The following is a 27,715-nucleotide window of genomic DNA, read 5'->3' as shown; positions in this document are numbered from 1 at the left end:
CAGCTTCCTAAACAATTTTAAAAGTGAAAAGAATGGCATAATTGTTTCAGATTTGCAAATCTCTCTCATGGTCTGGCTTAACAGAGGCTCATATCTGCTTCTGTGGTCAGTCTGACATGGCCGCTCCTGAGAGGTGCTCAGGAATTTAAAGAGTCTCCATCTGCAAGTTTGGTATCTTACTCAACAGTCCTGTAGCTCAAACCACCAGCATTTGGGGAAATAAGATTGCATGGTATTGATGTCTGCTAATTCAGTTTACACTTCCTCTTTAAAGGTACTAGACCCGTGGTCAGCAAACTGTGGCTCGCGAGCAACATGCGGCTCTTTGGCCCCTTGAGTGTGGCTCTTCCACAAAATACCACATGTGGGCGTGCATGTACAGTGTGATTGAAACTTCGTGGCCCATGTGCAGAAGTCGGTATTTTGCAGAAGAGCCGGTATTTTGTGGAAGAGCCACACTGAAGGCGCCAAAGAGCCGCATGTGGCCCCCGAGCCGCTGTTTGCCGACCCCTGTCCTAGAGCAGTGGTTCTCAACCTTCCTATTGCTGCGACCCTTTAATGCAGTTCCTCATGTTGTGGTGACCTCCAATTTCATTGTTACAAATTGAACATAATTAAAGCATAGTGATTAATCACAAAAACAATATGTAATTATATATGTGTTTTCCGATGGTCTTAGGCGACCCCTGTGAAAGGGTCGTTCGACCCCCAAAGGGGTTGTGACCCACAGGTTGAGAACCGCTGCTCTAGGGGGTCTGCACACTACCCACCCCCCGGGGTCAAAACCCACCTCACTATGCAACTGTGGATGGCCTATAAGCTAAGAACTTTCACACTTTTAAAGGTTGAAAAAAAATCAAGAGAAGATTATCTTATGATATGCAAAAATTAGTTTCTGACACTGAAATTTAAAATTCATATAAAGTACTGGAACATAACAACGCCCATTTGTTTCCATGGTGTCTATGACTGAGTTTAACCTCTGAGGACAGAGTAGTTGCAACAGAGACCATATGATCCACAAAGTTAGCGTGTTTACTATCTGGCCCTCACAGAAAATGTGTGCCTACCCCTGCTCTGGGCCCCAATCCTACACGCATGCCTCTAGCCTTCTGAGATCTTTAGAAAATTAATCCTGGAGATAGACACTTCATTGAAAAACAGCATGGAGGTTGTTTGATCCCAACCTGGTCCCTTTAGCAAATGCTTCTCCTTCTAGTACAGAGCACGGCTATGATGTCACAGGAAGTGCCCCCCTTTCAGTGCCTGCAGTCTGGGAAGGACAAGCTCTCTCTATGGGGCCACGTTTTCAGTAACTCAGCCCACTGCTTACATCCCCTACTTTCTCTCATCATACATCCTCAGAGCAGCTGTAAAAGTCGCAGGCTGCTTTTAACCACTATATTACTTAGGTCTCCTTTAGTTACAAGTTCCCTAAACCACCTGGGGTAGTTTATGCAAAAAAGTGAACCAACTCCCTTTTCATCTGTTGTAAGTACACAGGGGTCTCCAGGAGCTTGTGGACGTCATCCAGAATGAACATGGGCAGGCCTCTTGATTTTGCCCTTCTTTAAAGACCAACCCCCTTTCCAGTTCATAGAGGGCCAGAGTTTACATCTCCCGTTTCAGAAATACTTGGGCTAGGAGTGGGAAATACTCCATTTCCAAATGCCCAGCAGATGGGCCAAGTGTACAGGCCCAATGTAGCAGCATAAGGGAGGGCAGGGTGGGGAGATCAAGCCATATATATTTAGGAAAAGATTCAGTAAGTCTCCTTCCAAAGACAAGTCTAGTAAAACTCTCACAGTATGGGATGGTCAGGCATTTGATTTTAACTTTTATTAAGACCTAGGTCCCAGGGAAACTCCAGAAAATTTTGTGGGTTTTTGTTGGTTGGTTTGTTTTTTAAATTTTTAAAATGTTTTCCTTTATTTCACTTCTCCTGGAAACCTAAAATTACCTCTACTTTTGGGTGCCAGCTCAGATGACTACCACCGCCACCTTCCATCTACCTTTCTTTTCTCTTGGTTCCCCTTTCCACTCCCCCTTCTAGACACAGACACAGACACACAGACACCACCCCCCAAAAAAAACTATACAGGAAAAAAATTCAGGCCAAAATGTTCACTCTTTTAAAGTAGGGCTTGAGTACTCAGCAACAAGTAATGAGACCATTTGCAAATGTGTTACACAACATAAGGAGGGCTTCTTATAAATGCAGCAACATCAGTCCCTGGGAAATTCCCGCTATCTTACATCTGGCTTTATTATTTTTATTTCTTAGGGAGAGGGATGGGCAGCAGAAGGGACAGCACCACTTCCTTAAAGGAGCTTTAACTCTCACAGAGACTTTCTGTACACCTTGTTGCATTGGAGGTGACCTTCCACATCCCAGCAAGGGTGTTAACTATCATGTACAGACAAAGAAAACCCAAGGCTCAACGTGATCAGGCGTCAAGCTCAAGCCAGCACATCAGGTAGTGGAATCTTGGCTCAGGATCCCCGTTACAGTTCAAGCTCAGGGTACTTTATTGTTTTGTTCCATTTTGTTTTTTAAATAAGGGCCCAAGGTACTGACCAGTTAGCAAGTGGGCTGGAGCCAATAATAAACCAGGTCAGGGAAGCCTGCACAGACATGACTTTTCCAACAGCTAGCTAATTAAGAGAACTTAGCAATGATTGCATTATTGAGAACTTAGCAATGATTGCATTATTAGACCATTTCAGCAGAACAGGTTCAGTGCTCCCATGTATCCCTAGGCGTGTCTCTCTCTCTCTCTCTCTCTCTTTCTCTCTCTCTCTCTCTCTCTCTTTCACACACACACACACCCCATCACTAGAAATTCCTTCCTTCATCCTTCAGGATGGACCACCTTCATCAGCTTCCCTTGACCATCGCGCACATAATGTTGTTTTTCTAAACATCAGGCATCAAGTGTCTGCATGACTCACTTGATACTTCAATATTGAGAGAAGGCAGTTTTGCATCTGTCTCCCACTGAGGGTCAAAGGCAGCTCAGGAAGGTGGAGGGCGTCAAATCTCCCAAGTCCTCCTCTCCCTGTACCAGGCCCAGAATCCTGTTATCATGCAAAGTGCCCCTAAATTTATTGACTATTATAGAACCATGAGCTCCTAGAAATAACAGTTCACCCATTTACCATCTAATATAACACTCCAGAAGCTGTTGGCAAAAGAAAAACTTTTTAGTTTGGGAAATTGAGTTTTTTGAAAAATCATCCATTAATCTTTGATTATCAGAACTAGTCTTCACTGGTTTCTAGAATGGTTCCAAATACTGGGTTGCAGGGGAGAAAAACAGCTGAGACAGACCACCTTGGAGAAGCCGATTATACTCAATGGTATCCTGACTGGTTAGTACAGACCACAAGTACAGGAAAATGAACATTGACTGTTCTTTTCTGTAATGGTCAGACTTTTTCCCCCCAAAGATGAGAAGGCAGGGAAGGAGCAAAAGGATACTAAAAGGACATAAGGAGGACGGCAGCAAAAATGAGAAACTGTGAGGGGAGCAGGAAACAGCAGGACAAGAGGGTGGGTGAGCACTTGACAGAGAAGACAAGGATGCAGAAACAAAAGTGAGACCAGCTCTGCAGGCTGGAGGGAGACAACGCACATCACTCTCTGCTTACAAAACCCGGGGAACCCCAGCAGGCTAGTTCCTTTCCTGGAGTCAGGGCTCTCTAGGTGGGGACCCAGCCCTTTGACTCCACGAAACTCTGCTTCAAGGAACCAGAAGACAAAAGAACTCTTTGCTATTAGCTTTTTCAAAGAAAACCTGAAGCGTCAAGAATGCTTATGTGGTGAGACTCCAATGCCTTGCATGTAACTACTGCAGTGATAACACATCAAAAAAGCACTTCTTCGTATCTTTGGAACAATGTGTGTTTTTTGCACATCGACATTGAAACTAATTATTAAATTGTGGTAGCTTTCTAAGTCTGATTAATGTTATTCAGGGACTCCCACAAACTGTTTGCCATTTATTACACTTGCTAATTAGGAGCTGTAAGGTCTTTATCTTCCTCAACCTACAGTCACATGCCCAGGATGGAGCTTTGCTAAAAGCAGGACTCCTGGCTAATACCGCTAATGAGTTTAGCACTGCCAAAATGTCAATGGTTTTTCATTTGGTCAGCAAGGGCCTAATTTATCTAGTTTGCTGCCCTTGGTAATTTTCATGGAAATGTCAGAGCAGCAATCAGCAGAAGTGAATGGCAATAAAGATGATTACTAGAATGGTAGCAAGAACACCCCACTGATAAGACTGCTTTTATTTTTCTTTCCCCACTGAAAGATTTAATTCAGGGATAAGGCAATGGACTACACAGAGCTCAATCCAGCATACCCACCTATTTTGCCTGAAGTACAATTCCACTTTTGAAACTGTGAGATATGAGAAGCTTCACTGTAGAAGGAAGAGAGCATAAGAACACACTTCAGGGAAGAAATAGGAAGATCAGGCCTGTTTAAACAAAATTTGCTTTCATTCATAAACTATTTCAGGAAAGGGTACCTTGAAGGAGCCAGATCCAGATTGCTTTCATCACTTTTGCACTAGAAAACTATGCTTACGACTTAGTCAACATAAAATAAAAATGGATTCCTTCTTTAGCAATTTCAATTTATCCTTCCTTAAATAAATGTAAGTAGTAACAAACGCAATCATTCTAAGAGTCAGTAATAGATAACAGGCTGTTTACCTTTAGGTTACGGGTGTCCAGATGTCTGAACATGGAAGGCATTCACTTAAGCTAATTGCAACGGAACGGGGGGAGAAAGCTTATGCATGTGTGATTTGAGGACTTGGCCTTTCACTGATAAAATTTCCCATTTTACCATGGGAAACATCACATTCATTTAGATTATTATGAAAAAGAATGATATAAAAGGAAGTAAGAGAAAATAAAGTCCTCAGTCTAGTCCCCAATGGAACCTAGAATTTCTATTCCCAAGACATCATCCTGTCCAATTCTTTGCACTTTCCCCACTCTCTCTGACTACTTGTATCCACATAATGGGATACGGTAGCCATGCTTCATGTTTTCTAATGCAAGGCCCATTGTAACTTTTCGGCTTGAAGGATGAAGCAGAGAATATGGTAACAAAGCCTCTGCTTTGAAAATGGAGAAAGGGAAATCCCCAAACCAAATCCCATGGGACTTAAGCTACCTCCCTCAGTTTCATGCATGTTATCTTCCCAGTAGCCCAATTTGTCTTTGCTCTTTAAATTAAGGGGCCCTGGTTGAGTGTCGTGGTCCCATGCACGGAAAGGTTGTCAGTTCAATTCCTAGTCAAGGCACATACCTGGGCTGTGAGTTTAAGCCCTAGTCAGGGAGGCAGCTGATCTCTTTCTCTCCCTTCTTCTAAGCATGTCCTCAGGTAAGAATTAAAAAAAAAAAATTAAGGGGCCTAAATTCTATCAATATAAATGTTAAGTAAAACCTTTGACATAACGATAACTATTTCACTTTACTTCATAAATTTCCCTGCAAAAATATACAACGTTGGCATATATGATTTTAATTTTATCTCTCCTTGAGGAAAATGAACAGTTTAAACAAGGATAAAAATAACTGCTTCATTAAATTTTTTACCAGTTAGTCTAGCTTCACTAAGCAATTTGATCAAGTCATTGAGTGTAGCAGTACTACTTAAAATTAGACCCTTACATGGTTAAGTATGTTTAAGATAACGGAAGGAAATATTTTTATCTAAGACGCCTTTGTTTATGTTTCCAAGCACAGACTCACAAGGTTGTAATGCTGTTGACTGGGCTACTGTGGATTCCTATGGCTGTAAGAAATGCTTTGCTTTTCCTTGACTCAGTTTCCCCATCACTAAAAATGTCACAGTTATTATCTTTTCTACTAGCTACCCAGAACATCAGATGCACAAATTATTAGTAAATGCTAATAAACACTGTATACACAGCAATGGTCTCCAGGCTCAAATCTTAAGTCAGACAAAACCCACAGAAAGGAGACTGAACTGATAAAGAAAAGAAAGAAAAATGTTTCTCATGATCAGTCAGCCTTGCTTTAATTCCTACTGTGAAATTAGAAACAGAACTTGCTATCTACACAGAGATAAAGGGGACCAACCATCCCAGTTTGCTCAGGACTATCAGAATTTTTACACTGAAATTTCTGGGTAAACCGAGACGGTTACCTTAACAGAAATTCAAATGGGTAGAATATCTGCATAATCAAAAATGACTGATCAACTTAACAAATATCGTTACTTTAAACTCAATGCTCTGCATTAAAAACTGGAGCTTGAATAGCTTTAGCTTGGTTCTATTTTATCTTTTTCTTGATTTTTTCCCCAGTTTCACCAAGGGAAACTGCCACTTATTCTGTGACCTTGGGCAAGCTATTTCACCTCTGTCTCAAGTTCCACATCATGCCAGGCACAACAGTAAGCACTCCAATAGGAGCCAGCACTACCATCTCTTTAATACTGTAAGACTAGTGGTATAACTCCATTTGTTCTGCTAGTGATTTTTAAATATCAGCCATCATCTCTGTAAATACCATGGATTTTCTTTCTTTTTAACCTCCGAAGAGCCTACAAGTATAATCAGGTTGATTGGCACTCCCTTAATTCTTACTTTTCCCTGACAGACCTACATTGAAAATAGAGAAGCAATTTAATTTCTTTCTTCAATTTAAAATCAAGCTCTACCATACTCATTTTAGCATAACCAAGTGTTAGAAAACTCTTTTAATGATAAAATATCATTATGTCTTTCTCAGTAATTTCTAATTACCAGGATATACTTGTCCACATTAGATTATGTTCCCCTTTCCAACAGCTAACCCAGAAATAGGAATAAGCTTATTAGAATTCTAGCAACACCAGTAACAAAATATAATTAGCTTCTTGGAATTTGTGAGCCTACTCTTTCATCAAAATACAGTAATTATTCTTTAAAAATGAATACGATAATGCATGGATTGCAGAGAACACTTCAGTGAATGGATTAAGGGACATTACTCTCCTATCATATCTGAGTAGGCTCCTTTTACTTTGTTGTCCTGTATTTATTTGAATTTTCAATCTCCAGCTAATAAAACCACTGACTATCAAGTGTGTAGGCAGGCCAGAATGAGAAAAATGTAATAATGCTGATAAGGTGGCTGCTGATTCTTGGGGCTGCCAGCAACAGGGACTGTAGAATGAGGCAAGGAATAGTTTAGAGAAGTGACTATAACTATGTCACCAATGTGAAAACAATAGTGAAGTAAGAGAGAGGACTATTAGTCCCATGACAATAGAAAGGAAAAGAAGAACCTCTTTCTCTTAACCGACACGTTTATGGGGACAGTACCTGAGGGGCTGAGAGTGACACTGAACAAATTTTTGGAGTGGAAAAAGGAAAGCAGCATTTCCTCCAAAGCAAGAAACTGACTCATTGCCAATTACTGAATCAATGCATAGCTCCTGGCGAACAGTAGTAATGCCATGGATGTGTGTCCTCTTCCCCTTCTGGCGAAGTTCCATTGTCAGCTTCAGCACGTTAAATGAGGGGATCAGAGGTTTCTGACTTGCTCAGGGTTTTCTGAAAGCCGCCTGCAGGGAAAGCCCTGTAGATAGCAGTGAGATCTTAGGATGTTTATATAAAGCTGAGAGTCAGGGATTCTGTGCTCTATTCTGAGTCATGCCTTCAATACACATAGTCTTTCTCAATTGGATCTCCTTTGATTTTCCCATGCTGTAGTAAGTATTACTGAGGAGTACATGAGATACTGGACACTCCCAGCCAGGGATGGTGCTTACAAACTTGTAGGGAAGGAAAAACTTAAGCATGAGAAACAGGAGGAGGCCACGTTTTAAAGCATTTAACATGTGCATGCAGAGACTAAATGCAAAAGGATTTTTAGAAAAGACGGGTGAGGGTAGGCATATGGTGGAGCCAAGCAGAGTCAGCAGGCCCAAGGGCGGGCATTTTCATGACTAAATTGGATTAAGAAAAGAAATGCAAATAATACTATGCAAATGTCCATGGTAATAAAGATCATCCATAATAATAAACTGGATGATGAAAGAAACAATGAGTAATATCAAGGGTGCATAGGTTAATAAGCCCTTCCTCCAGGAAATATGGTCTGTTCCCTGTTTCCTTCCCAGTCCTGACGATCATGTTATGGCAAACTCCATTCCTAACTACGGGCTGTCCTCTGTCACTGTGACATGCAGAGGACGGGAGGGCTTCACCTCTGCACAGCGAAATACTAGGTTCTCCAGCACATTACAAATTGCTGAACATTGTACACCCACCAGCGATTTGAAGCAGGGTAAGAGACTTCCAGAAGGTCACTGAAGGCCACAGGGACTTACTTCAGTCATGCTATCAAACAATGTACTTCCTATGATAGTCTCAATGCTTGTCACAGTGTGTAGTAGTAATTAGAGCAGAGCATAAATCAGATTCCGGGCATTGGAAACTGGTCAATTCCTTCTACTTTGCTAAGAATGGTGTAATTCTTAGCGGACCAACCTCCTCCTGGGAAAGGGGCAAACCAGTAGAGAAGCATTTTACGAAGCTGGGATCATTTCATTTCAATGAAAGATATTTTGAAAACTGATGACACGGAGACCAGGTTAGCACCCTGAAAGCTATTTGTAATCATTCAGTCAGTCAAATTTCTACTACAATCCTTTGATGGGCCTAATACTGGGCTATTGGAATCTCCAAGTATAAAGGCTTTCATCACCCACGTTCCCCAAATCAACATTTTCTGTTTTCATAAATACTCATTTCTGAATGAATGTTATACCTTATGCTTGAGAAAATATATTTGCATTCAATGACATTTCTGGGTAGGAAACCAGGCTCTGACACCTCCTCCTCAACTGGCCTATCTTCCCAGCTTGACTGTCAGTGTGCCAGAGAATGAGGGGAGGGGATGCAGAAGAAAGGCCAGCTTGCAGATGGCTTCACTCACATGGCCTGCAGCCTTCCCTTCACTTCCTAAAAGCAGCAAAGACCTAAGACCATCCTAGCAACCAAAGCCTTCAGCTGGTAGGTCATCCAGGATTAATGAGCTCCTTCAAAGAAACAAAACAAAAAAATCCAAATACCCTGAAGCTACAAGTGGCCCTCCTCCATTCTGCTAAAATAGTTACTCTGGTTCCAGGAGCTAAATTGATTACACAGCATAGTTTGCCAAGCCGGTAGGTTAAATGTTGCTCTAGAATAGCATTTTGGTCTTATCCACTTTAAATAAAAAACTTTAAATAGGGCCTTTAACTGTAGACTTGTACTTAGCAACATAGTTCAATTTAGGGATTTCCAAGTAATAATTTTGTTGTTATTTATAGGAAGTCACCATTAAAACAGAGAAATACCAGCAATTCATAATGGTGATACTCTTTAGCCAGAAAATAAAATTCAGCAGCCCCTATGATTAAAAAGGACTCACTGGGCCAAAGTTTTAAGCCTCCCACAATTAGATTTGTTCACAGAAGACTGTGTGACAATAGACAAACATTAGATCATGCAGAGACAGGTAAGAATCGATGAATATATAACAAAGGAGTAATACATTATTAGCTGTTCAAGTGAAACATCCTTCATAAAACATCATTTAACATTGGTTTCATTTAGTGGTTTACAAAAAAAAAAGGGCAACTAACTCACCTTCCCCCGCCCATACCCCTATGGACCAGTGGCCACAGTTATGTTGGCCCCAAATATAACCTGTATAAAATCATGCAGCAGTCCAACTGGTTGTGGAAACTAATGCCCCGCCTTCCTGGTCTCTCTGCCTCCTTCCCTGGTGCCGTCTGACACCTAGGCATCATGCCTTCACCGTTTTAAAGGCATTCTGAAATAAGCCAAGGGCAGAAGACTAAGCGAGCAGGCCGCGATGGAACAACAGATGGTCCCAGTTCATTACAGTCTGTGCATTTGACTTTTTAAACTGACCTTTTTAGTCTTTGGGTTATTTTACAAAGACCACCCCAGGGGCTCCAGGTACCTTGTTTTTTCTTAACATCAGACACCAACTGCACAATATACTGCTTCGTTTCTGTATTTACACACATTCTCTTCCCCCCCCCTCATCGGCCAAGACATAAGATAACACAAGTTATACAGGTGCATTACTTTTATGAACAAAGATTGGAAACCTAAATAGTTATCCAATAGTTAATTATATTTTATGGTATATAGTATGAACTATCAGAGTTATTAAAATTTGTTTTTAAAAATAAAATATATCAAGGAAAACTTGAGGAAAAGTAAGCTATAATATTATAAAACCCAAGTATAAAATCTTTAAAGAAATATTAAAAACTAAAAGAACATATTGAAATATTTGCTGACAGAAGTTGCAAGATTTTTGGAGGTTTACTCATTTATTTTCCAAATTCTGTATGTATGTGCATTACTTTTATGATTACACCCATACGCCTTACTCCTTTCCCTGTCATTTCTTTAAGGAGGAATCAAAGGTAGAAATGGTTGTGTGATAAGATGAATGAGTCAGATTTTTCTTTAAAAATTAGAGAACCATGACTTAAAAAGCACAACCTGTGTCAGTTAAATGGCAGATTCTGAGCCATAAACTTGTATGTATATAATATACACATAAAATGCTGAAGGCGGAGACTAGGACCTGCACTTGAGTACACACAGTGCTGTTTGGTTGCTTCACTCTGCTCTTTATTTATGTGGCACATGAGGTAGAGGCATCTACTGGGGAGAGGCTGGAAGAGAACATATCGGCCATCAACTAATCTGCACTGTGAGTGAACAGGCATGATGACCAGGCATTTCCAAATCCTGACCTTTTTCTGTGCCTCATTATTCCATTACCAACCACACATTTCCACTGAGTTGACTGACAGGCATCTCTAAGTCAGCATGTCCAAATCCAGACTTATCATCCCCCTAAAACTAGATTTTACATGAAACCTAATCTTGTCTTACTAGCACAATCCTCTCAGAAACCTGGACATTAACCTCCATGCCTCTCCTTCCCTACAACCTACCACCAACCCCAGTTCCTAACATGCCAGTACTAGAGACCATGACTAGATGATCCCACAAGGCTGTGGGTACCATGCAAGTAGTAGGGACTTCTGGATTCAGACCCCAGTTTAGATGTGGTCCTGTCAACTACTAAATGTGTGACCTTGGGCAAAACCCTTAACGTGCCTGCGCTTCCTTTTCCTCACTGCCCAATGCCTCTAAAGATAGGACCAGCTCGTCCCGTGGAACTACTGCAAGATTTAAATTAAGGTCATTCACTCACAAGGGGATGTTGAGTGATCAGTGGGGACTAGCAGCCACTCTGGGAGAACATACCAAGTCTGCAGGCCTGTACAGTGCACTAAGTGCTATAATGCAGCAATGATGATGCCATTGGAGCACAGGGGAAAGGATGGAGTCCAGACCAGAGTGATGTCAGGAAACGTTTTCAGGGGGAACTGGCACTTCAACTAAGTCCTATGAGATGCGCAGGAGTAGAATAACAACAGTTAATGATATGGATAATGTACCAGCAGAGGAACAGCAAATGTGAAGTTCTGAGGTCAAGAGACAAAGAGGCATCTTGAAGTAGTTGAGCCGGCTGGAGACCAGAATGTGGGGTGAGAAGTGAGCAGAGGTGTAGCTGGTGAGGTCAACAGGGACTAAGGGTTTGGGTACCCTGACATGAAGGGTGTTAAGCAGAGAAATGACATAAAAAATTTATGCAAAGTACTTACACTTTTGACTGCTTACTCCCTAGTACTGTTAACTGCTTTCGTTGTTACCACTCTATAGTCTGGTTTATGCTGTCCAGAAATTTACAGTCCAATGTCTTTTCTCTTAAGCTGTCCTCTTTTATTTATTATTAATATGTTAGGGTATTAATATGTCAGAGAAAAATTTAAAATTTTTCTTCAATTTACTTGGTGAATTCAAGGCAAGAATGTAAAGGACAAAGCCGACCAACCTTCACCTGGGCTCCTTGGTAGTCAGAAGAGCAATGAAAAGGTTAATTTCTTATCTAAGTCATAAACCTCAGAACTCTGCACACAACTGATCACACTAACTTCTCAACACCAGCTGCTGTGCTAAGTAGTATTTATAGGACAGCGCACATCAGCCTCATCATTTCATGGCATAATGTGTGCCAATCTTCCCATCCTGCCCAGGTAAGTGCCACTTGTTCAGGGCACTTAGCGACACACGAAGCATCACTGCTTTGTGGAAAATTAAATTCTACCACTGAGGAATACTGCAGTCATATTTTGCATGAAATCCACCCAGTAACCTCGGGCCTTATTGGAACCCCTTATTAGCTCCATACAGTAACCCACGAACACTGATATTTGTAAAAACCTATATTAGTGAAATGAATTACAATCTTTATCATTCCCAACAAATTAAGAATCATTCACTGAGAAAAGCTATTAGCATATTTCTGTCCCTTACAAATAATTATTAACGCTTCACTGCAGGGACTTCCCTACCTTTGTGAGAAAGGCTGTCTTTTCACATGTAGGGCACATTATATATAAAATTATTCTCCACACCCTTATCCTTAACTCCACATAGTCATTAGTTCTAACTTGGAAAGCACCCTGGATAAGGCCAGAGACATTATCATAAGTTCTAACAATTTTACTGTAGATTAATCAGTGTCAATGGACAACAGTAATTTCTAAAAGGATGCTTTTGAATATTAGAACTATTATTGGGCATCATTAAACAACCAGTTTTGTTGTACTGAAGGCAACCTGTTTTAAAAGTATAGACTTAGGCTTTGATATGCATAAAGGGAAGGGATACTTACAAGACAAAACAGAAGTGATTTTGTATCAAATTGCTTCCCTTGAAATATTTCAACAGAACATTAGCATTTCGATCCTTTACATTGATCATTTCTAATACAATAACACACTCTAACTCCAGTTCCTGGAGCTACTCCCACCATTCCCAGAGGGGAGCCTGCTTCCATACAGCCTCCACTCGGATCGGATCGCTTCTCTTCCCAAGAGAGAACACCCAGAGCCAGGCTCGGCGGCTGCCAGGAGATCTGCCTGGGTGTAAAGCTCTCCAACCCCTGGGCCGTTTGCCTTCAGGAGGAGATGGTGGGGAGGTGGGGCCAGGATCCAACTTCAGGGCGAGGGAATCTGGGATTTGCCCACTAGTTGGTACAAAAGCTGTTGTCCTTTGCTTCCTTCCCCCCCCCCCCTCCCGCCCCCGCCTTGGTCTTATTTTCTTTTCATCATTCTTAACTGACAAGTCTCCTGTCAACCACATTTCAAGAATGTGCTCTGAGAGAAAGCATTTTCCTGGCCACTGACCACGCCCGCCAGCTAAGCTTCCAGACAGAGAACTACATAAACCGACCACATTATAGAATGCTGAGGGTTAGTCAGAGGAATGAGTAGAGTTGCCAGACCACGTGGGTATGCGGCACTCACTAACTGGAGGTGAGAAAGGCCTTCTGGAGAAGGTGACATGTTGTGGGACCCATGGTGAGCTGGTGTCACTGTACAAAGGAACACCAATGCAGGAAGAAGGACTGCAATGAAGAGTGTTTTGGCTTTTTTTCCAAGAGGGCAGGAGGGAGGAGGAGGAGGAATACTAACTACAAGAAAATTTTACACAAGACCTGTGCTTCTCCTTTTACCTGTTGAATATTCAAATTGATCTGAGTTGGAGATAGAGGTCTGTGAGGCAACATCATAGGGATGGTGGTTTAAGCCACAAAGATGAGCTGGAGCTTGAAGCTCAGGGGGTCCAAAACTTCACAACCAAAAAGTGAGATGTTATAGCCTCGGGTCTATGACTCCTGTTTCCTTCCAGGTATACACTCCTCAACAAAAGATCAAACTAAGAACTTGAAAACACGAGAGGAAATATTCCACCACTTCCTCCTTCCTACCATTAGAGGAGGGGTAGGGAACCTTTCTGCTGCCAAGGACCATTTGGATATTTATAACATCATTTGCAGTAAGTTGATACGAAATTATCAACTTAAAAATTAGCCTGATATACCTGATCAGACATTTAATTAACTCACCCTAATACCTTGGCAGGGCCAGACCAAATGATTTCTGGGCCCTATACTGCCCGAGGGCTGGATGTTACCCACCCCTACATTAGACAAAGCCTTAATAAAATACCAGAGGCTTGTCCTAACTGGTTAAAATAAAATACCAGAGGCTTTTCACCTTTTAAAAAAATCAACTCAGCCTGGCCTGCATGGCTCAGTAATTGAGCATCAACCTATGAACCAGGAGGTCATGGTTAAATTCCCGGTCAGGGCACATGCCCAGGTGGCAGGCTCAATTCTCAGTGTGGGGCATGCAGGAGGGAGTCGATCAATGATTCTCTCTCATCATTGATGTTTCTATCTCTCCCTCTCCCTTCCTCTCTGAATAAAAATATATTTTAAAAAACCCACAAACTCACGCCCTAGCTGGTTTGCTCAGAGGTTAGAGCGTTGGCCCACACACTGAAGGATTTTGGGTTTGATTCCAGTCAAGGACACATTCCTTGGTTGCAGGCTAGATCCCTGGCCCCAGTTGTGGCACGTGCAGGAGGCAACCAATCGATGTGTCTCTCTCACATCAATGCTTCCCTCTCTTTCTGTCTCTCCCCCTCTCTCCCACTCTAAGAATCAATGGGAAAAATGGCCTCAGTGGTGAGGATGAACAAAAAACCACCACCACTCAAACACAAAGTTAGCAGTAAACAGAAACAAGATGGCCTTCACTGCTATGGGGCACATCCCAAGTCCTCTGGAACCCATTTACCCAGGTTCCGCTCTGGCCTCCAGCTGCCGTATCTCCATCCATCACTGCTACTCCCAAGCACAGCTCCCAACGGCATTACTGCAGCCTTCTTCCAGTTAACAGACCACAGCTGGTAAGGGAATTCACAAAGTGGTGCATCACTGATAAAATCTTATCTCTGTGAAAGCAGCAGTTACTCAACGGGAGCATGGTCTTTCCTCTGCAATGCACCCCTACTCTGGGCATGGGCGGGAGGCGCGTGCTGTGCCTCCCCTCTCTCACGTTATGGATCAACCAGAATGGTCATCCTAAGGTCAGTTTCTGGGCACAAGAAGACCTGAAGATACCACAGCCAGGACAAAATTAGAACAAAATTAACAAAAATAATAAACAAAACTAATAAAAACTTAAAAGAATTAGAATTGCCAATTGTTAGCTCATTAACATTCTGGCTCTGCAAATCCAGAAAAAAAAAGGAAATACCCAACGTTCTCTTTGAAGACTTATCAATATTTGGAAGACTTTTTTCCCAAGCATTAAGGTCCAGAGAGAAAAACACCGCAGACAGTGCGTCTTCCAGGATTCCTGACACTGTCTCCATGACATATTTGTCTCCACTTAAGAACTTCCTTTCAATTATTTCAGTGCTCACAACGACAGCTACTAATGTTCAGTTTATGAAGGGCTTCTTTTCTATTTAGCACATTCACTGTACAGGTAAGCACTGCAACAGCAAAATAGCAACTATTATTATTAGTATTATTGTTATTGTTGTTAACATAGCAGTAAGAGCTAACTCGTATTCACCAGGCACTTTGTAAGCATTATGTAGGTATGTCGCTGGTCTTTGCCATGTTAGCCTAGGGTGGATATTCCTCTTCTCACCATTTTCTAATAGGGAATGTGCAGCCCAGAAAAGCAACTTTCCGCAAACCATCGAGCTAGGATAGCGAAGCCCACAACTCGACCACACATAGTTTTATAGACAGAATCTGAGGAGATGAATCAAGTGACCTGACCCTGTGGTGAAGTTAGTAAAGAAGGTGGCGAAAAAAGCTGAGACCTTTCCTAGTCATTTAACATATTATCCTGACCCCAGTGTGTCATCATTTCTGGTTGGGGACAGTTTAATGCCAAATAAGAAAGATGCCCCATCTTTCACATGTGGCGAAGGAAGGGGTTTGAAGGCAGCTTTATCAGCATCAGACACTTGCTTTGGCAGCAATTACATGTGTGTCCATACAGCGTTTTCATAAGCAGCTCAGAAGCCCAAATTGAGACAGTCTTGGAAGTCACTCCATCCGTCATACCATAGGCACTTTACACATATCAGGGCATCGTGAAAAAGGGCCATCCCAAATTTGAGTTTAAATCTACCATTCTAAGTTGGAAATAAAAACTCCTCCTGTCCTGGGGTCCAAATCAACTATTCCCTCCCCCGCCACCCCCCTACTAACTATCGCTGCCCTATTAGCAGTCAGCCCGGGCACAGGAGCCCCTGGACTATCGCATTCCCACAGTAGTCTTATATGGTGCTTACTCTCATCCCAACACTTAATCAGAAGTGCTCCCAATCAAGCATGAAAATAAATTAGATTTTGGTTTAACTGGGATTAGATTCACAGCACCAAGAAATAAAGTAACAGTTATCTAATCTAACAGGCCAGCCTCAGACTTCCTGGCTCCTCTCCACAGGCTCCTCTTGCTAAAGCACTCTCCTAAAATTCCTCTTTACACACTGTGAAATCACAGCATGTCGGTAAAGAAATGTAACTCTTCAAATGCCGTGAAAGTAACTCTTAACAGTGGTGCCTGCCTAACATTGCTAGAGATCGGCTGGCCTGTGGGTAAGGAAAGCTGCTGGGTGTCAGCCTGTGAAATGCGCACCAGGCCCACAATGCATCGGGAAGTGATTTAAGGAGCCTCCTGGGCTTGAGCAGAGCCCATTTGTTTTCCGTGGAGAAGCCGTTTACTTTCATGCCTCAGTTTACACTCGCTGTCACTCCATCTGGGAATAGCAAGGAGTAAGTGCCGTGCAAAGCCCCAACCATGGAGAAAATCAGACTTAAACAAAGGCAAAGAGGGGTAGGGAACTGACGATATGTAGAAAGTATGAAGGCAGTACTACACTACAACAGCAAAACAATCCCAGACAACCCAATTAAGAGATGGGCTAAGGATGTGAATGGACTTTTCTCCACAGAACATGTGGCCTACAAGCACATAAAAAGATGCTCAACACCAGTAACCATTTGGGAAATGCAAAAAGAAACCTCACACCTGTTTAGATGATTATTTAAAAAACAAATATTGGCAAGGATGAGGAGAAATTGGAACCTTTGTGAATTGCTGGTGAGAATGATGTAAAATGGTGCAGTTGCTATAGAAGACAGTGTAGATTGTTATAGAGAAGTAAATCCCCCCAAAACTAAACAGAATGACCATATGCTCTAGCAATTCCACTTTTGAGTATAGACCCAAAAGAAGTGAAAGCAGGGGCTCAAACAGATACTTGTAAACCCAAGCTCATAGCAGCATTATTCACAATATACAAAGGCGGAAGCAACCCAAGTGGCCATCAGCTGATGCCTTAAAAAGACATTCTGACATATCTACATCGAAGAACCCTAAAGACATTACACTACGGGGAATAAACAGTAATAAGTGGACAAATATATGAGGTACCAAGATTAGTCAAAATCCTAGGGACAGAAAGCAGAAATGATGGTGGCCGGGGTCAGGGGAGGGGGCAGGGGAATGGAAAGTTAATGTTTAATGGGTACAGAGTTTCAGTGAGTTCGGAGTTTCAATGGGAAGATGAAAAAGAGTTGTAGATGGTGGTAATGAATACACCACAATGTGAATGTATTTAATACCACAGACCTGTACACTTAAAAATGGTAACATGGTACATTTTATATTATTTTAGCATAGACTTTTAATTAAAAAAAAAAAGGATGAGAGAGTTGACCTAGTCATGCACCATCAACACATAGCAGCTGGCAAACCCACCAAACAGTAAGCCCATCTCACTAACCCCCCAAAAGAAAGCAACTGCCCTTTTGGACTTTAATACCTGAGAGGCCCATAAAAACCTACTGAGAGCAACTACAATACACCCCAAATCACCGACCTAAAACAAATTAGTCTAATTGTTTTAATAGTGGGATTGGTGGTAGTGCCATATGTAGACAAGATTTCCCGAAGAATTAGAGTTCCTCCTTTTAAAATAAAAACAGATCATTAGATAACACATATTTTAAAGCAAATCCTGTGACATAGAAACAGGAAGGTGAGGAAGAAAAACATATTCCTGGGAGATAAAAAGAATATGAGTTCTACATTTCCCACTCTGCCACTAGCCAGCCTTATTCAGGCCTCAGTTTCCTCATCAGTCATGCAAATCAAAGATAAACTTAATGGCACCCCCAACAGGGGTGCAACTTTCTGGCCATAATCTTACTCTCAAGGAGCTTTTCGACAGGAAAAAGGAAGTGTCAGCATTTCAGGATCCTTGAAACGGTATTTGTTATAAATCAATCAACTGAATAAAGTTAATTTAAAAAAACAAAGCCAGTGATTTAAATAATTGAAGGCAACTGGTCCAAGTGACAGTGGAAAGTAAAACCCATTTTCCTAAGTCAGACCCACTTATAGTTTCCATCATCAGCATCCATCCACCCTGAACCGTCCATCAAGGAAAGGCAGTTTTCAAATCATTCCTGGCTGATGTCCATGCCACTCAGTTCTTTAAGCCATTCCCTTTAAGGGGGAAATATACTCAAAATATGCTGAGTATGTCAAAAAATAATAACAGTTTATTTTTATGGAATATAACAATTATTTCTGATAGGAGAAATGACACAATTTGAAAGTTTGGGAATATGCATAGACTTGAAGGGAGTGGAGCAAAAGGGGAAGCATTTTATGACTGATCACGCTGCCTCTTCTGAAAATACTTTCTTTAATAGGCTTTTGGGACAAAGCCTTCCAGGACTTTTTTTTTTTTTTTTTTGGTTAATTCCTCCTTTTCTTGACATCTTTCCTACACTGCCCCACAATAAAAAAAAAAAAAGTATACAGATTTAAAAAATTCAGGTTATGTTCAAAACACTCCAGAGAAATCCTGATTCTTTCCCACAGCTAATGAGGCTGCAGGTGATGGAGCAGATCTGTGTCCTCAGACCATCTCTTTCTGTTTCCCTTGTTCGCCATACTCCCAGCCACACCACCTTCGCACCTTGGCCATGTTCTTCCCTCCGCCTGAAATGACCACCCCCTGTCTTTGTGTGGCTCTATCCCCCATTTCATTCAGATCTAAAATCACAGATTCCTGCGCACAGTCTTCCCTGACCACTGTAATAGCATCCCTCACTCCTTCCGTCCCTGTGGGATTTTCTCTCTCAAGCATATATCACCACTGGACTCACATCTCATCTGTCTCCTCCTAGAATGTAAGATCCATCAGAACAGGGACTACATCAGTTTTGCTTGTGTCTGTGTCCTCAGACCTAAGAACAGCACCTGGCATATAGAAGGCACACAATATTTGTTGAATAAACAAATTGGCAACAGAGAGTAAGTTACAGTAATAATGACCAAACTAAATTCCCTCAATGTGCACTTTAACAAAAATGTAGAGTGGTCAATCATCAGTCAGTTTGTGACATGGAAACTGGGTTTTGGTCCATACAAGTAACTCTGAAGTTTTTTAATGCCCTACTATGCACACATTGACAAGGTGCTGGCAATAACATGATGGGCTTTGTTCTGTCCCTGCCTTCAAAGACCTCATGGTCTCCCAGGGAGGCTGGCCATCATTACAGTCAGGACTGAACAGGGATAAAAGAAAGAACAACCAACTTGGGAGGAGAAGGGGCCCAGGCAGGAGCAAGAAGTCATACATGTGCCACATATTCTATGGACAAGTCCATACAACCCATAGGAAACAGGGGCAAGCAATTACTCTCACTCTTACCATGAAGCCAACCAGAGGACTCCACTGCTTTCCTAATTGCCAGGCAATCTTCCTCCATGTTGGCATTCTTCCGTTGATAACCGCTTCATTATTTCTCACAATCCAGCTGGAGCCCTTAACTGGCATGCATGCACACACACAGGCTTCGAGAGACTTTCTGCTCTCAGGTAACCAAACACTAAAGCTTAGGCTAAAGATGCATTTCCACCTCTGGCCCCATATGCCCCATCATATATTCCAAGCACTGATCAAACCTCCGGACTCAACTCATCTGCTTCAAAACATCTACCAATCAAAGCATCAAGTAGCTTTGGCCACACACTTTTCCCAGCCCAACAGGCTTTGGCTGCTCAGTTACAAAGTTAACAAACCTAAACCTATAGTGTTTTGGTTTTTTGGTATGGCAGTAGCAGCAACAGCTGCTAATTCTGGATTTCCCCTCTTGCCCCAAATTTCAAGGTTTAATCTCTTTGCTTCCCCTAGCCCCCACAAAGTTTCTCAAGGTTTAATCTTTTTGCGGAGTACAGTGGGGTCTTGACTTACGAGTGTCCCGACTAACGAGTTTTTCGAGATACGAACTGTCTCTTGGCTGATTTTTTTGCTTTGAGTTGCGAGCTAAAATTCGGGCTGCGAGCTAAAATTCGGGCTACGAGCCAGCTTCAGATACCCCACCGCTAGTTGGCGCAGCGAACGTCACAGTGAACGCCACAACATCAGCCCAGCATCATGTGTCTCACTCCTTCACTTTTTGATTTGACATACGAGTAATTTGTGTTATGAGCTCCGTCACGGAACGAATTAAACTCGTAAGTTAAGGCCCCACTGTATAAGAAATATCTTGAAAAATTTTATATAAATTGCTTTACAAACCTCAGTCACTCCTTACGATAATGCAAACCTCCCCAGAGATGGCCTCTTTCGCCTATGTATGTACTAATTTTGGCTCTTTTGGTTCAGCAAGAAAAAAAGAACATTTGCTAGAAAAAGAGGATAGCTCTGTGCTCCCAGTAATATTTACTCAATAAGTTGAACTCTTTATCTGAATCCATGTTACCACTGCTAGGAATCTGGGTGTTGTTAGGGGGAGGGAGAGTTCAAGAAAATAATTGCATATAATTTATCTCTGCCATGACATCCCCTTGCTGATATTAAAAAAAATCCACGTTATAACTATTATCTATCAATCTTCTGAGTCTTTTTTGGCTTGTCTGATTCTATAACCTCACAAACACAAACCTCTTTTCCTGAATCTAGAGATTACTTAAAATGTAATCTTGGTTTTCTGAAATTTGATTCCAGTGATCAAACACTAAACTTGCAATCCTTGCTCATCAACAACTTCTTAATTGTGCCCTAAGTGCAGGTTTTACCTTCCAGTTGCAGTCTGACTTCGGAAGAAGCCACCCACGTGACTTGCATTCAATAAATCAGCGTCAGGCAGCTATTAAACAGCACCCTTGAGCTTACCATCCTATACCCTGCTCTAGACAGGTGCCCCCACTTAAAGTTCTGGCACCTCAAATCTGCTAGCCACAGTCCTACCTGCTCTTAATATGAAAGTCTTGCAATTAATTTTAAAAGTTCCTGATTGGACAAAGCACTTCCTCAGCATCAAGGTGTTCTCTTTGCTTTGGGGTCTGTGGCCATCTCAGTTCCAGATCAGCTGCTGGTCTCTGCCTAACCTCTTCTCACACCACATTTCTCCTTTCTCTTGTCCCTTTGACCACCTGGTTCCAGACACTCGATCTACTTCCCTCGCAGCTGGGTTTGACGCAGGGTCTCACTGTCATGTTCTCCATGCTTCCTCAGGACCTGGCTTCCAGCTGCTGCCTTGCCTTTGACCCCAGCTGGCTGCCAATTTCACTGGGTTCCCTGGCTTTCTTCACCAACCCCAGCACTCTACAACCCAGAGTGACTGAGCCAACTGCGGTAGCAGCCTAGAGCCCTAACTGCAGGGGTGGGAGAACCCTAATTCTTGTGACAAAGGAAACCTTCTCCTTCTGCACCTTAAATATCATAGCATTAATCCCTCCGACGCCCCTGGAAGCACACACTGTGGGACAGAGGTCTCGGTGCCCCTATCTCCCTTGCAAATCTGCCTTTAAGGCTCTGCAATGGTTAGAGCAGTGGTTCTCAACCTTGGCTGCACATTAGAATCACCTGGGAATCTTTTCAGAATCCTGATTTCTGGGCCTCATTCAGGATTTTAAAAAGATTTCCAGGTGATTCTAATGTGCAGCCAAGGTTGAGAACCACTGGCCTAGAATTTCTCAGCCACTTGAAAGTGACCATATCGTTTTAATCATATCCATTTCATTGTTATCAAAAACATTTCTCTGAGTATTGAATAGAGATTACAATACAAGTCAAGTCAAACAGGCTTATTAAATAGAATACTCTCTCCTAGAAACATGTGATCAAAAGCTCAGAGCAGGAACGAATGAAAGGAAACTCTGTACAAATGGCTGACCTGGGCTCAACTCCCAACTCCGCCATTTATAGTCTGTATAATCTTGGTAAGTTTTTCACCTCTTTATGCCTCAACTTCTGTACCTGTAACATGGGCATAACAGAATGTGCCTCATAGGGTTTTTTTGACAATGAAGCATGTCAATGCCTGGAACATGCTCAGAAAGTGTTAGCTATTACAGACCACTGAATTAATAGCTAAAAGACAAAGCAACAAAGGCTACTGCCAAACATCGGGACTTAAGAGACCAGTGTTTTAGACACGATTCTGTCAGTTTGTGGCCTCTGGAGTGGATTAAAAATGGTTGCAAAGTCTTTGTCACCTCCCCCTTGGACCGGTGAGATCTATTTGTTCACCCTTTGCCTCTGGGCTAAGCACACAGCTGTTCTGACCAGCCGAGCACATAGAAGTGACCTGGTGCCCGTTTCAGTCCTGCATTTTAAAAGAACCTTCAGCTTCCACCTCCTGCTTCTTGGAACCCAGCCGCCACAGGGAGAAGAAATCCAAGCAGCCACACGGGCAGGCCCACTTCCAAGAGAACTGAGGTGATCTCCAGTCTACAGCCAGCACTGATTTGCCAGCCCTGTGATTAAGCCCGTTTGGAAGTGGATCTTCCAGTTGCAGTCACAGGTCTTTCCCCTTGAACTCTGCCCAAATTGCAAAATCAGGAGCAAATAAGATTGTCATTTGAAGTCTCTAAATTTGAGAGCAGTTTGTTACACAGCCAAAGAGCCTCTTAAATCAAGTTTTCAAATTCTACATTTATAAAAAAGGTGAAGAGAGAGAAGAGGCAAGGTGTTCATTCATCAAACATTCCTAGAACACCTACTATGTGCCAGACTCTGACAGGTCTTGACACTGCCCTTCTGGTGCTTATCATCTGTGGCTAAGACAGACATTAAACACCTCACTACAATGAAGTGGGATTCTATAGAAACAGAGGTGAAGAGGTATAACGGGGAGTGGGCATACTAGGTGATCTCATAGGCCCTTCTGGCTCTGATACCGTATAACTTGACTAAAAAGAGTAAGTACATCTGTGAGATGGCCACTTAGAGATATATATACGAGATAATCTATCTAGAGAGCAATTTTCTCCCATATAATCTACTTCTTAATTAGAGTATCAGTGAAGATGTGGGGTTTCAGTAGCTACCCAACAAGTAAATGGTGAAAGCAGGGAGTTGCCGCTATAGCCTATATTCAGGAGTGGAATAATCTTATGAAAGAGGCTTTGAATAATGTGATGAGGAGAGAGTTAGGGAAATACAATTTCCAGGGCAACTAAGGTTTCAAAATAAATCGTGATGGGAGAATTTTACCTGTTCATTGTTTAATATTTAAAAGACAAAATATAGGTTAACTGCTTCGAACAAAGTATTCTTTGCGTTAGGAAATAATTTTTTTTTTCATTCCCAGTGGTTTTCATGATTGCCAGGAAAGAACAAACTCTTTTTTCCCCCCTCAGGAATTTAAAGAATGTTTTGCTCATTGTGATTTTCAAGATAACTAAGAACAATATAAGAACGCTTACAAAATAAATCCAAAATATCAAAACAATAACGATGATTAGCATTTCAACATTAAATTCGTATTTCATGCAGCAATATCACAGGAGCTTTTCTGTTGAGATCTTGCCTTTCAGCCAAATCTGTGAAGACCTTGAAAATCTTTCTTGACTTAGAAGAACAAACTCTTAAAGATAACTCTTTATTTTGCTACATTAATAGGTAGCTGCCTATTAGACAAGCAGATTGGGTGCACAGGTATTCTGTAAAGATGAGTAAATTCAAGTCGTACTCTGATAATGCTGCACAAGACTTCTTCCCAAAGTCTGAATTACTCTAAGGACCAAGAGATGTGACTGTGAAACTGGTCCCACAGGTTTTACCAAGTTAAACAGAATTAACTGCCAACTGAAAACCCACAGGGTTGAGGAAGATTGAAGAGGCTTCCTTGACAAGGTTTGGGAGAATTTAATCTAATGCTGCTGGCAGTGTGTCCAGTCAGCTTCTTGATCTTGGAGGAAGACTGAAAGCCAACCACTTAATTTTCTAAGTACTTTCGATTTGGCTGATATTAAAGTCCTTCCTTAACCTCCTATTAGAAAAAGAAAAACATCCTTGGAGTCTTTGATAGGGACAGCTAATAGCTAAGGAAAAAAAAAAAGAATTGCCAACTCATGCTTCTCAAATTTTCCTTTTGAATTACCTTTGTTAATGCTAATGAAGCCATTTGTGGTCATGGATAAATAAAAATGCTTTGAATTGACCATAGGTAGAGGGTATTTTACTCTCTCCTATAATCACCTCATAGGATCTTAGACAGCTATTGTTCAAACTAAAGACACAACAGGAACACATTCATGAATTTCCTGTTTTCCAGCATCTTAAAGTTCTCACACTTGCAAACACCTCATGCCCAACGCCCAGCCCCCTCAGTCTCCTCCAGTATCCCTCACACCCAATCTCTCCTGCCTCTCTGGTAAGGAAGCTTTCCTGGAGCAGGACAGGCAGAGGTCAGCGCCTGAATTGTTGACCAAAGCTTGCTGCTCTCGTGAAGGTCCAGCAGATTACAACTAGAAATGGATTCAAGTCACTTCCCTTGTTCAGGACGTTCTGAAGTCAGTGACTCCTATGGCTGGAGGACCCTTGCAGAAGGGATAAGCTCACAAGTCAACGCCAACGAGAGAGGTCTCTTGTTTCTAATACCCAGAATAATGCTGAGCCCTTTGAGTTTTTCCTGCCCCTGAAATGCCTGGTGAACATCAGGCTGAATCTGACCCCATGGTGACCTCCAGGCAGTGTTGAGACTCCTGGGCAATAAGAGATATGGCATTAAAGGGGCCCCTCAGGGATTTTATTAGCTCTGCTTCCAGATGAGGAGGAACCAACCATCAAAAAAGGATGGGGACTTTGCCCCCCCCCCCAAGATGTTAAAGCAAAACCAGTGTTTAAAAGAAAAATTACGGTGAAAAGAAGAAACTCTCCTTTACACCAAAGAGAAGTGATTGTGAAATAAGAGTAAAGGGAGAAATACAAATGAATTGTATTAGAATCTTCCTGGGTCCATATCCTTACTGATCTATAGATATTACAGAACATGGGATATTGCCCATGTGATTTAGGGTCCATAAGGTATGAACCTCACACCTTTACCTCTTAAACTCTCTTTACACATACGATAATTTAAAATATGTACAAAAGCTAAAAAAAAAAAAAAAAAAAAAGAAACCCACAAAACTATCTTCACAATTTGTTGCAACTACTTAATCTGCAGGGAAACTAGGATTGGGGGATGGAGGAGCACTAAATCACTGAGCTTAAAAAGAAGGCTCTAAAGAAGGCAAGCAATGAATTAGCAGACACAGAAAAAGGAAAGAAAATTTGGTAAAGGATATGGTTGGGACAGAAACTTGTTTATTGACTGAGGGACAAAACTATGTCTTGTAATGCTGAAATATTGCTCCAACTAATGCAGAGGTCACAGAGCGCCCTCGCGGCTTGCATTTGGCCACAGGTTTTCTAAGGAGTGGAAAAATGAGGCGCATGAGACACAGGATGGAGAGTGTTACCTCTCACCTGGGTTTTACATCTAATGTCCACCCTGACCCTGCCAATACTGTTTAAGTCAACCCAGGCCTCCTCTCTCTCCACAATTCATTTTGAAACAGAGGTAATTTGAACAGCACCTTTCAGGTGAAAGAGTAAAAGCTGCCAGGTAGAAATAAACAATGTGAAAGGCCTAGCCAAGACTCTTCAAGCCTTTAGTTTTTTAGTTTTTAAATGACCTTAGTAGATAAGACAAAGGCTTCTCCTCAAATAGTGTCAGTAATGGAGCAGGACCTGGGTTCTTCTTAGATCTGAAACCTCCCCCTGCATTTGAAATTGGCAAAAGTCACTTAGGTCTTCAGGCTTTCCCTCTGCCTCCCAGTCTTAAATGAAGCCCTACCCTTTGCATCTCCTGTCTTCTTCATCACAAGGGAAAGCACAGGGGTTAGGCAATGCCTCTACTCATTGGACCAACACCTCAAAACGCTATTCCAAACCCCAGCAGGCACAGCACAGCACAGCAGTAAGACACTTAGAGCACCAGGCTGGGGTGCTGGATACCAGCCCCAGACCTAATGGAGCTTCCCCTGTACACCCCCTTCCTTCCCCATCACCAGCCCTCTCCCCAAGTGAGGACTCCAGCCTTTCATTTTCCCTTCACGGTAAGTAATCTGACATCACTTCTATCTGCCTTCCGGCTGTTTTTACACCGGTCTCCACCCCGCCTCGCCCCCCTTCCCCCTTCCTTTCTCCAGCCATACTGAAGAAGCACAGACTATTTATTCTACTTTTGCTCCCAGAAATGGCTCAGGGATGGTGCTAGGAGGAAATCCTACAGCCATCCAGCCTCCTGCTGTAGACACCGCCTCAGACTTTCTTCTGAGCTCCCAGTTCTGTAGGTTTCCCGTCCCTACTTTTCAGGTATTCAAACCCTTGAGGGGGGCGGGGGGGGAGGGGGGATGTGCCCCAGGCATCCCTAAAGTCATCATAAAGGTGGCTTTGGGCATCCTTACCGTTCACATATTTGCATGCCGTTTGATGTAGCCTTTAATTTCAAAGCAAGGTCTCAAACACTCAAGTGGCTATGTTACTGTCAGAGCCAGGAATTGCAAATGCTCTTGCCTCAAAGACTCAAGGAGTCCAGTCCCGGGCAGGAAATAAAGTTCTAAGCGGCTTTGATGTGCTTCCTCCCCACGCCCCTCCCCAGCGCGGTCATTCGTCTCCGCCGCGGAGAGACCACCTTGCCCGAATTTATCCAAACGCATCACACGTGGGAGCCAAGTGGCAGATTTAATAATCCAATGAGTTCCCGGGCCTCACCAAATTAGTTACCGCTGGCTTAAGCTCGGCTGGGATCCCCGGGTATTTTGTGAGTACGAAAAGCAGTGTTGTACATAAACGGGGGGAAACGGGTGGGCAGGGACAGGGGACCCAGACCGCGGAGAGTAAAAACGCCTTGGCGGGTGGTGAGAGCTTGTTTCTTTTTTAAGCCACTCGTTTCAGACTGAAACATCAAGCCAGTTCAGGTCATTTCCTGAGTAACACTACAAGTTAAAACAAGATCCAGAAAATCTATTAATCTTTAATTGCGCTGCTTCCAGACAGGGAGTGCGAGGCGGGTGCGGTACCGGGCTGGTGGGGGGAGGGGGGATTAAGAAAGGGGGGGGTCAAAAAGCCACTCTGCCCAGGAAACCAGAGCTCTCGACCTCAGCTGTTTCTTACCTCGCTCAGGTCGGCCGAGGAGTCGTTTCCGTATTTCAAGGCAACTCCAGAATTCATGTCTGCACTTTTCAGAGCCGAGCTCCTCCTCCAGGTCTCGCAGCTGTGAGTTAGGCTTCACAGGCTCGCTATCCACTGCTCGGTCCCTTCTGGCAGATTCTAGTCTAGACAGCCATTTTCACCCAGGACAGCGGTGCAGTCCTAACGAAGGATGCCAGCACTCCGAAGGGGAGCAG

At 42.5% G+C, this 27,715-nt stretch overlaps 1 protein-coding gene across 1 annotated transcript in view; it reads right to left on the bottom strand.

The window, feature by feature from the left end:
- MCC (mutated in colorectal cancers) overlaps positions 1-27,709 on the bottom strand; it is a 234,993-nt gene extending 207,284 nt beyond the window's left edge. Inside the window, exon 1 of the mRNA XM_006755280.2 lies at positions 27,483-27,709. Within this exon, the coding sequence (XP_006755343.1) occupies positions 27,483-27,539 (57 nt within the window). The 5' untranslated portion in view covers positions 27,540-27,709. The remainder of the gene's footprint in view (positions 1-27,482) is intronic.
- Positions 27,710-27,715: the final 6 nt, after the last annotated feature.

Source organism: Myotis davidii, unplaced genomic scaffold (assembly GCF_000327345.1).
Source record: "Myotis davidii unplaced genomic scaffold, ASM32734v1 scaffold130, whole genome shotgun sequence".
Classification (NCBI taxonomy): Eukaryota; Metazoa; Chordata; class Mammalia; order Chiroptera; family Vespertilionidae; genus Myotis; species Myotis davidii.
Note: the sequence above shows the minus strand (reverse complement) of the source record. Positions and strands in the feature narration are given on the sequence as shown.